The 11413-nt window shown below is 38.3% G+C and overlaps 1 protein-coding gene across 3 annotated transcripts; it reads right to left on the reverse strand.

The window, feature by feature from the left end:
• Window positions 1-1955: 1955 nt before the first annotated feature.
• Window positions 1956-10653, reverse strand: LOC117367866 (WAP, Kazal, immunoglobulin, Kunitz and NTR domain-containing protein 2-like). 3 transcript variants are annotated; one of them, XM_033960907.1, is made up of 4 exons: window positions 10194-10653; window positions 9159-9439; window positions 7438-7944; window positions 1956-4210 (listed from the first exon to the last, which is right to left on the reverse strand). In XM_033960907.1, exons 3-4 carry the CDS (start codon window positions 7633-7635, stop codon window positions 2699-2701), a joined length of 1710 nt encoding a protein of 569 aa, XP_033816798.1. In that variant the 5' UTR covers window positions 7636-7944; window positions 9159-9439; window positions 10194-10653; the 3' UTR covers window positions 1956-2698. The 3 variants fall into 3 exon arrangements, with proteins under 3 accessions (XP_033816798.1, XP_033816799.1, XP_033816797.1); XM_033960908.1 differs by having other exon boundaries at window positions 7438-7554; window positions 9159-10653; XM_033960906.1 differs by having other exon boundaries at window positions 9159-10653.
• Window positions 10654-11413: the final 760 nt, after the last annotated feature.

An 11413-nucleotide genomic window follows, 5' to 3' on the forward strand; every position in this document is an offset into this window, starting at 1 on the left:
GGGTGTCAAAGTGAGCCAAAATGGTTCCCAGGCAAAGTGTCCATAGATGGAAGTTGTAATCATTCCATGGAGGCTTACTGCAGCATCAACTTATGCCAAAAGGCAAGTGTGGGAGAATCCGAGGTAATCCAACAATGGAGTATCACTTTCTTTCCTAACAGAACAACTCGGTCCAAGAGGCTCTGGAAATAATAACAAGTCTTTTAAGAAATGCTAAAAATAGGCAAAGTTCCAAAGAGAATTGCCGAAACGTGGATCCTAGTCGGGACTTTCTTTGGAACTTTGCCTGTTCTGGGCATTTCTTAAAAAGACTCATTATTAAACAAAGGAATCGTGAGCGCAGGTTGGATTTGATCTCTCCGATGCCTCTTTTGGTTTGTTCTGCTTTGCCTCGAGGCTTGGTACCTTTTTTCCTTTTCCCTATATACATTTCTGTCGTAAACCATGCCTACTTTGGATTCTTGCCCAGATATAGCTAAGAAGAAGAAGAAAAAAAAAAACCCCAACAAATTTCTAGATTGAATCAGGTTGGGCAGAGTGGATAGACCATTCGGGTCTTTAGCTGCCGTCATCTACTATGTTACTACTTTGACCTTAGTCACCACTGGTGCAATTCTCATCGAACATAGGTGCCGGGAATGTAGGCCTTCAAAACTCTGGTGTACATGACCAGTGCCTATTTCAACACTATGCACAATTCTGCAAATGGCGCCGTAGTATGATTGGCACGTGATCAGCGGCTTTTTTTTTTAGGCAGCTACCGAAGTAGGCACTGTTTGCAGAATCTGGAGCATTATAGAGAGGACAATGATCAGCTCTCCCTTTTTACTGAGGAAAGAACAAGCCGTGATGGGTTCCTATTACAGTAGAAAGGTTTAGCTCAGACTTTAGAAATAACTTTAACTTGAATATACCTAGAGTAGGGATAAGATCTCTGTTATTATGACATCAAAGCAATTTAGGAAACTGCCAAGAAAGATTTCTGGCCACTCTAGCAACCCAGTGCTGTAGTTGCAGGTATCCAACTACTCTTACTTGCTAATCTGCACAAATTTTTAGAACATCACATCGTCAATTTTTGCCCACTTCGTATTAATGAAGTGATCAGGCAAATTAGGAAATCAGATACCTCATCTCCTGAATTAAGAGCCAGTAAACAAGTAAAACGAATCTGAAAAGATATCAGGAAAGCTTTCAAATGGGATATAAATGAAGTAAAACTATCTGCCCTATTATTTTATCACTGTTCCCTCTAAGCCATTGTCCCACAAATGTTTCGATGCTGCGGCACACGATATCCAGTGCTGCAGCCAGAAGGCATCTGGAAGTGCGCGGACATCGACACAATGATATCACGTGCTTGCATGATGTCATCACGTTGATGCATGCTCAGAGGTCCTCCAGCCGCGACCCTGAATCTGTCACTTCACCAGTGGGGGATCCTGGAGGAGGGGAGGTGTGGGGAGAGGAGGAGAGTTGTCAGCACCTACAGGCACGTCCTGTAAGCAGTCAGCTGAAGCCGATGCCTCTCCACCTTGCCAACGTCTCGCAGCACACCTGGAATCTGCCGGGACACACAGTTTGCGATATACTGCTCTAAGCGGAGAAGGAATCCACCATCTACAATCCTACCGGGGGGGGGGGGGGGAGGTGCTGTTTCACTATCACATTTTCTTAGTGAGGAGCAGGAAAGTTCTGCCGACACCTGCCGTGATCCGCCCCCCCCCCCCCCCCCGAACATTCGCGGCAGGAGGTATGCAGGAGGTATGAACCCACCCCAGTGTTCCTTGGCAGGAGAGATGCCCAATCTAATAATTATTTTATTTTTGTATACCGCCACACCACATAGTTCTAGGCAGTTCACATGTAGAAGAACTGTACAATCAGTTAGTGAAATACAATTGACTTAAAAATACATTAAAATCATACTAAAAAGAACAATTTAAAATATCAGTTTAAAATTTACCAATCAAGATTGAAACATCAGTTTACAAATTTATCAAACAGATCAGTTTTCAACAGCTTCCTAAAAGACATATAAGAATAAGCCTGAGAAATAATGGTACGTAGCCATGAATTCAGTTTGCATGCCTGGAATGCGAATAGTTTGTCAAATAATCTCTTATATCGGCAAGATTTTATTTACTTGGATTTAGTTCAAAACTTTTCAAAAGTAGCTCTAGGCAAGTTGTATTCAGGTACACTTAGGTGCTTCCTGTCCCCAAAGGGTTTACAATCTAAGTACCTGAGACAATGGATTTGCCCAAGGTCACAAGGAGCTGCAGTAAACTTTGAACCCTGTCTTCCCTAGTTTTCAATCTGCTGCTTTAACTACTAAGCTATTTCACTACTTTATGGTTCAATCTGAACTTAAATGTTAGTAATGAATTAAAATACATTCCATTTGATAGTTTTATACAAATAGCACAGGAAAAAATCAATTAAATTTTGAATATTCCATGGGTTTTTCTAGGTACCTTATTGCTAATGTTTAAAGTAAGAACTATATTAGCCTATAAATATGCACATACAAATGGCATGCATACTTTGTACATCCTATTTTCATAGACAGCTAGCAGTATATGAACTGTTTAATTCCACAACCTAAATATGTCCTTTACATTTGCTTCTGTAAAGGGACAATTTTTTTTTTAACAGAGCAATCTACTTGCTTAAAAAATAATCCTAAGGCGATTCGTTATTTTAATCCCAGAATCTCTTTCAAAAGTTCACACGTTTTCTTGTGGATAACTTCACGAAGCTTCCTTACACGCCTTACGCTAGAGGCGCCGACAAAACTATTTGGCTTTAGAACTGCCATGCCATTGTGAACATCACCCATGATGATCAATTGTCCTTCTATGGTGGTCACATTAGGACAAGGACAATTCCAGTCCCTGTTTAAAAGGGTGATTTCAAGAGGCTCCTTTCTTAGAAACTTTAAGCCCATTTTTTCATCTTTTAGAATGTCCTCCACGATAACCAAGGCATGTCCTGACTCCTGGTCTTCAGTCAGTTCTATTATGCGTCCAAGAATAACAAAATCGCTTTTACAGAAGCTTGTTACCAATTTTTGGCGAGGTTTGCAAATTTTGCAATGTTGATTCTTTGGAAAAGGGCACATGTCATCGCAAGTTTCTTTACTGACAAAATTGTTCTCATTCCCTCCACATCCACCATAAATGAAAGACTGACATTGCTTCATCAAGTTATTGTACGCCCATCTTGGCTCATAAGCTTTGCAATGGCCTTGAAGAGCTGGGAGATTACAGATATTGACTGGCCCATTCATACAGGTTAACATGCAGACCTCATATGTTTCAAAGTGATTTAAGTTACTATTACAGTTACCATAAATAAATGTAAAACAATTATTTTTCTTTGCATCGTAAAACCACCGGGTCTGCTCTTCCCCACAGTCTTCGCTGTCTGGTTGTTTCAGGCATTCGTCTGTTGGGAAGTGAGTTTTGTTTTGGAGCGTTTCTATAGATGAATATTCTCCTTTAATGACAGATAGTGGAAAATCTGCTCTGAGCAAACCAGCAGTATTTTTGGCCGTACATGTATAGATTCCAGCATCTTGAAGCTGGGTATTATAGATAACCAGCTGAGCAATATTTGTTACCACAACATTCCCTCTTACGTGGTTTGGTCTCAAAATCATTTTATCTTTACCATCAATTTGTTTCTCCCAAGTGATTTCTGGCTTTGGCCTTCCAGTGACATCACAATGAAAACTTACCGTTTCTCCTACATAGACTGACTGATGAATGGGATTGGTAATTAGAGCTGGTGGCACAATGTCTATGACTGTTGTTTGCAAAGAGACTGTAGTAGGATGAGCTGTAGTTTCCGGTGGGCTGGGACTAGTGTTAGGCCAGGTTAGATGATACCTGCAAGTAACAACTGTCAGTATAATGTTCTTGGTACAAGCTTCTGCATCCATGTAACACTTGTTGTAGTAAGTCAATCCATCTGAGGCACAAGTAAAACTGGGCTCCTTTTCACATCGATCTTTGCATTTGCAAACAGGCTGCCCATCCCAGATGTCACACTCTGAGCCTTGCTGTGTGCACATGAAATGATCACAACTTGCTTCTTTTGGCATACCAACAGGACCTTTCTTTCCCTTGACATCCATGTATCTGGCTGCAACACAACTTTTTGTCCAACAAACATTAGGGCAACACTTTTCATAGGTTTCACATTCCTGAAAAGGAAACAAACATTCACATAATTACCATAATTACAAAACTGTATTTGGCCTATCCCCAAGCTACCTCATCCCCCACTTTAAACTAAATCACAACAATAAGAACTCTCGCAGAATTCATCTGTTCGCCTTCCCCTCCCTAAAATTATGTCACCTCAAAAGGTTCCTGGACAAAACCTTCTCCTTTCAGGCAGCCAAACTAAACCCATGGCTTGCCCCCACCTACCTTGACTTCAGAAAAAACCTCAAAACTCACCTATTCTATGGACAGAACCCCTAATACACCCTCTCACTTCTTCATCTCCCATCAATCCACCTTCCCCTCTTATTGTACCCACCAAACCAATCAACTATGACCAGTATTTTTCCCTGTAAATAAAATTTTACCTTCCTATTGTACACTCTTGTATATTCCTGTCAACTTCAATGACCTGTACACTCCAAAAATTGTTAACTCCAATGTTATCTTCGTTTGTAATCTTAATTAATTGCTGTGAACCGCCTAGAACTCTCTGGGTATGGCGGTATACAAAATAAAGTTGTTGTTATTATTATTATTATTATAAGTATGTTTCTTAAATGATAGAAAAGATGGCTTCTTTCAAGCATAAGAACATAAGTATAAGAACATAAGTATTGCCCCTGTCGGGTCAGACCAGAGGTCCATCGTGCCCGGCAGTCCGCTCACGTGGCAGCCCCTAAGGTCCATGACCTGATAGTGCTCATACCCTACAACTCTCATATGCTTTTCGCTTAATGTCCTGTAGAGTAACCCTCTATCTGTACCCTGCAATCCCCTTCGCTTCCAGGAAGTCATCCAGTCCCTTTTTGAACCCCAGTATTGTACTCTGTCCTATTACCTCATTTGGAAGCGCGTTCCAGGTGTCCACCACCCTCTGAGTGAAGAAGAACTTCCTTGCATTCGTTTTGAATCTGTCCCCTCTCAGTTTCTCTGAATGACCTCTTGTTTTTGTTGTCCCCGCTAGTCTGAAGAATCTGCCCCTCTCCACCTTCTCTATGCCTTTCATGATTTTATAAGTCTGTATAAGCTGTTTTCTTTTTTTTATCATTACTTCTTTATTGAATTTCAATTTTTTTATGACAATAATAATCATATGTAATCAACAGTATCCAACTTATATCAAATCACAAAAGGAATAAAATAATAAGGTAAATTAATCATGTTTCAACTGTTTGTTAGTCCACAATAAAATAAAGGAGGAGTTCATAAAGACCGAAGACTAATTTACTCCCTCACTTATTAAGGAAAATGATGGTCGCCTGAAGTGGACCTAATCTAAACTTTTCGAGCATTCATTCCTGGATATTGACAGGGGTTCTTGCAGACCTCACCTCATTTTCCAAAATAAATCTCGTCAACTGTGTAGAATCAAAAAAGGTATACCTAGCGCCCTTGAAATTAATCAAACATTTGCAAGAAAACCTTAATACAAAAGTAGCTCCCAGTTTTAAAACCTGGAGTCTCAATAGCAAAAATTGTTTCCTTTTTTTTTTTTTTCTTTCGTTAATCTAGACACATCTGGATACATTCTTATTTTTTGATTGAGAAACAAAACATCTTTATATTTGAAAAACAACTTCAATAACCAATCTCTATCTGAATCTAAAGCTAATTGCACAAATAATGTAGCAAATGTAAACTGTTCTGAATCTGATTTTTCTATTAAATTCGTCAAGTCCAATAGATCTAATACAGGATCCTGATGCTCTTCCAGAGTTTTCTTCTTTCCCAAGAAAATATAATAAATTTTAGAAATGGGTGGAAAAGAGTTCTGTGGGATTTTCAGAATCTCTGAGAGATATCGTTTAAACATATCTATTGGTGAAATGGTTATTGATTTAGGAAAATTTATCAATCTTAAATTTTGTCTCCGTGTGATTTTTTCAAAGACTTCCATCTTAAAATTAATGTTACCATTTTCTTTCATTAGGAGCTGATTTTGTGCTCCAAGAATTTCCAATTTTTTCTCTTAATTGATTTTTTTTTCTAATTTGTCCACTTTTTGTTGCAGAGTTAATGTCTCAGTTAATATAGCAGAACAGTGAGTAGATGACATTTGCAATTGAATTCCCAAAGAAAGCTGTAAAGTTGAAATTGCTTCCCATATAGAGTTTAAATCTGTCTTCTACTTCTCCATGTTTTACATCTTACTATGCTGTTCGTTTGGAACAGCCTTCATAAGTCGGCCTATCATGCTTGTTCTCTCTCTAGTCATATTCTAGAACCCGCCTCTATATCTATCATTTTGACTTTGCTTTTAAAAATATAAACCCCAGCGTTTTAGATATTAACCTTCCTGATTTTATCCCTGTTTATTATAACAAATGCATTTCCTGAAAACTCAAGCCTTTTTTTTTTTAAAATTGGTCCAACAAATGGCTTGCTTTGTTTTCTCTCCAGTTGATTTGGAACAAGACTGGGATCTGTTCCCATGAACCTTCTTTCATAAAAACTAGGGGGATATTTTTCCTTCATTTTGCATTCCTCTCCCAACATATTTAAATTGGACCTCTGCAGCAACCATCCTGGTTGGGGGTTATGCAACCTTGGTCTGCTTGGAACCCTACAACCGTAGCCTCCAATTCTGAGCATCTAGCCTTCACTACTACACAATGGCCACCACGCCCTCCGCAACATCTCAAGCCCCAATCCAGGAAGTGGAAGTTTAAACCTGGCAATTGAGGCCTGTTCTAGTTGTTGAAAATCTAACAAGACTTACTTATTTGTGTCTGTATAGTGCTCTCCATGTCTAGTGACGATATTGTACATAAATAAATAGCGATGATAAAAGATATTTTCCTCCGCATTCTCCAGCAGAAATTCAAGTAATAGTTTAAAGCTAATCTATTTTAAAACAGTCTTTTTGCCACAGATATTTAAAATTTTAAACCTGACTGTTCAATAAAAGGGAACTTTCAAGGCCCAAACATTGGTAGCATCTTGCATAGTTAGTGGTTTCTTGGAAGAGCCACAAGCTCACCATCAGACCTTTATGTTATAATTAAACTAATTTCACCATACAAAATATTGAGTGTTCATCAATAATTCCATAGTTTAGTGATATATTTAACACCTAAATAATGTTGTCCATAGCAAGAAAAGTAATTTAGCTTGCATCATAATACATATTTCCCAATAATTCATAGCAATTATAATAAAAAAAAGGAAACTAAATATTTCCTATACATAAATTGTTGCTTACCTGGTCTGCTTCACACTCCCTCTTGCAGGTGCTTTGGGCATCCACCCATAGGTTGGGATTCATATCATTTGGACATAGCCCAGCATGGGAATACCGTATGGGAGGCAGTGTCCTAGTCTTTAAAGGAACATCCAATAGTAACAGAACAGTCATCTTCCACAATAGGATCCACATCTGACAAACCACCACCCACAACATCTCAGAACTTCTCCAATGTGAGATCTTGTTGCTTTGAATTTCAAGCTTGCAGCATATTTGCCCTTAGAAAATCAGCAGTCCTTCCTCTTTTACTTAATGCAGTCTAGTCTGGACTGCATCGGATTAAAGGTTTTACAAAGTTAACACCTTATTTTAAGAAACAAAATATTAATACGTGGTGTAGAGTTTGTTAAATTTATGCCCATGATCTGCTCAACAAGTCAGAAAACGTGAACTTGATTTCTTTGACACATTTTCTTGCTTGGGTGGCAGCCGTAGATTTCTTACAGGAAAAAAGCTGAAAAAAAGCTGGAAAGAGTTTAAAGGGTTGGACCTAGCACGGTAGGACACCTGCATGTTTCTGAATTTAAGGGGGCCTTCTTAACCCCTATGCCTAAACTGGTTTCCTGCACTGAGAATGGTATTTACTTATGAATGGCTGCTTTCTAAATTACATGAAGTTAGAAGTGGGACTTCTTCCAAGGAAATGTATGCTATTTATTTAAAACCGTTCAATAAAATGGGGGGGGGGGGGAAACCTTCAGCATATTTCTCTTTTGTTACATATTTTCATGATTTCTCTGCATGTTTTTTAACACTGAGTAATTCCAGTACAAGTTACAGTGTTGAAAACTGAAATTCATAAGGGCTTATTGAATTCCTGAGTGCCCTCAGGGGACTCTAATCCTGCTATTGCTGACCTTTAAAAACATAGTAACAGTTCCATACTCTGGAACCACACATGTACAGTAGTTTATATATATCTAAATTAAAATTCCAGCAAGATTTATGACAATCGTATACATTGTAAGGGGATTTATAATTCATTAGTAGTGTTGTGCTATTATTGCTTATGCTACTATGGCATAACTTAACATGTTTATGCTACATTTGGTTATGTCTTTAGAAAAAAGTACGTTCTTTGTAATTTGCACTATTTCAAAAGTATGTGATAAGCAATAATTTACCTTCAACAATTACAAATGTTATTGTTAATGTTTTAAAAATAGGGCTCCTTTTACTAAGGTACGCTAGTATTTCTAGCGCACACACAAGATTAGCGTGCACTAGCTGAAAAATTACCGCCTGCTTAAAAGGAGGCGGTAGCGGCTAGTGCACGTGGCATTTTAGTGCACGCTAAAACCGCTAGCGTGCCTTTTTAAAAGGAGCCCATAGTAATTTTGAAATAACTGTTCAAGAAGATAGTGAGAGGCTAAGGGGTCCTTTTATCAAGGCGTGGTAGAGGTTTAACGCATGGAATACTGCGCGTTAAACCGCCTGCCACGCTAATCGTTAACGTCTCCATTGACGAGGCGTTAGTTTTTTGGCTTGCCGCAGGGGTTAGCGCGTGATGAAATGTCCAACGCGCTAACCCCCGTAGCGCGCCTTGATAAAAGGAGCCCTAAGTTTCTGGTTAACTTTCTCCAGATAGCTTTGGGACAGCCTTTTGTGTGAACTGACTTATTCAAACTGTGTGGATCAGATAAAGTCTTTCAATACCCCAGGAATGCCTCGAGCCTCACCTCTTCTAATGACAGTCTTCCCAGACATTTTTCCTCTCAGTAGGGACAGGGAGGAGGCGGCAAATCTCAACTCCCAGACTTATAGCCAAGCTGGATAAATCATTTGAATATTGACCTCCACAGTAGATAAGGTCATGTAGTATGACCAATTATTTCAGTTGATTCTTCCAGAGACACAACTCAGCTTCTAGCACCAAAGTGTGACTACCTTCAGGATATTATCCCATATCCAAATCAGTTTTTTCCATCAGTTTTCATTCTGCTTCAGTCCCCTGGGATAGCTGTGTATACAAGATCTCATTTTAGTTCACACCCATCACCTATCTTTTCTCAACTACAAAATTCCACAATAATTTAAACTACCACAAATACCAGTGCAGTTGTTACATGGACATACCAATGTCACTCAAACATTTTTTTGCTCTGGCACACTAAATGGAGCAAATGGTTTTTGCGGCACACTATAACTGAAATTATAAAATTGCAAAACCAACAAAAAATTAAATTTGAGAGTTATTTATTTAAAGTTATTTAAGCTATGTATGGGTGATTATAACAATGGTGAAACTAGACAGAATAGAATAGCTAATCAATGGGATGGAAGTGGTTTTTGAGTGCAAATTAACTTAAAATGTTGCTCGATAGTTGACAAGCAAACACGCATTTCATCATCCATCTGCAGTCGTTCTTTTTTTTCGATTTAATTTCTGTCAGGGCTGAAAATCCAAGTTTGCAAAGATATGAAGATCTAAATGGTAACAAGGCCTTGATTGCTTTGTTGCTTGTTAGGATAACTACTGCATAAAAATATAATTAAAATTATTTTCCATTAGTTTTCAAGCCCAATCATGTCGAAGAATGATGCTTGTCTGGGCGGTTGTATCCTTATGCACACAGACGCTCATAACATTGAAAGACTTACGTTCGCAACATGCATGTCAACTATTCCAGTATATACTTATGAGGGGAATTTTTAAAAATAAAGAAAATTTCTGGAATCTCTCATGGCACATCCAGAATCTTTTTGGGGCATACCACCGTTTGCAAGGCACTGTCCTATACCCTCGAAGATTTTCTGAATGGTGCTCCACCATCAAACTGCAACACCAATTTGGTCAACATTGGGAATTCTAATCTGCAAGACAGACATGGATACATCAGCATCTTAGCTCTGCTTTCACTTCTACTTGTTAGGCTTATTGATATACTGATCTTTAGTACTGCACTTGACTAGTTTTATTTGGGCTTATAAGACAGAAGCTTTTCTTTGTTGGCATTACTTCCTCCCTTGCTAGTTATTGAAGCATTTCATTGATGTGGGAGCTTGCTCCACCTATTCTCATATCTTTTTAAAAGCTTGCTGTTAATCTTGCCTGGAAGTGAAGCATTTCAGATCATAGCCTTTCTAGATTGTTTTATCTTACATTATTTTTTATAATTTTAAAGCATCATGAATTTTTTAAATATTATTTTATTAATGCTTCTCTTAGGAAGATTAAAGATGTTTACACCCCACCACTAGATTTAACAATGACAGGAAATATTGGTCTTAATCAGCAGTTAACCTCAAAATTTTCTAATTTAGAGGACCTCCCACCCTATCCAATTAAAATTCATGCTACCTCATTCAGATCCTTAAGATTCTTCCCTAAAAGATCACAGTCACTGAAATGTATTAAAACTGAGAACTTAAATTCATTTTCAATTGACCAATCAATTAAGATCAACTGTGCATATGTAAATGCCTGTTCTATTAGAGGCAAAGCATGCTCAGATAGATACTGTAGTGCGTAAATGCCACTTCACATTATGGAAATTGTGAACAATTAGATCTGATTTTGAATTTACTGCTTTTAGATTACTGGTTCAATCGTTACTACTGAGTCTTCTCGATTATTGTAATATTATCTGACAGTCACCAAGAAAGAATTAGCAAGACTTACAATAATACAGAATACAGCGGTCAGAATGATTTATGGCCTGAAGAAATTTGGTCATTACACCCTCTTATCGCGAATTGCTTTGGCTGCCAATGGAGGCCTGGGTATTGTTTAAACTAGGCTGTTTCTGTTACACGGCTGTTTATGGTACAGCTCCTTCTTACTTAGTCAATAGATTTTCTTTAGCATCATACATAGTAGAATAACTCATCCTTTGTTTACTTTTCCATCTGTCCAGGGTTGCAGGAGTAAGAAATTTCTGAATCATACTTTGGCATCTCAGGCAGCTCTTCATGACAACAAATTCCGAATATT

The sequence above is a fragment of the Geotrypetes seraphini genome, chromosome 10 (genome assembly GCF_902459505.1).
Source record: "Geotrypetes seraphini chromosome 10, aGeoSer1.1, whole genome shotgun sequence".
In the NCBI taxonomy this organism is placed as follows: domain Eukaryota; kingdom Metazoa; phylum Chordata; class Amphibia; order Gymnophiona; family Dermophiidae; genus Geotrypetes; species Geotrypetes seraphini.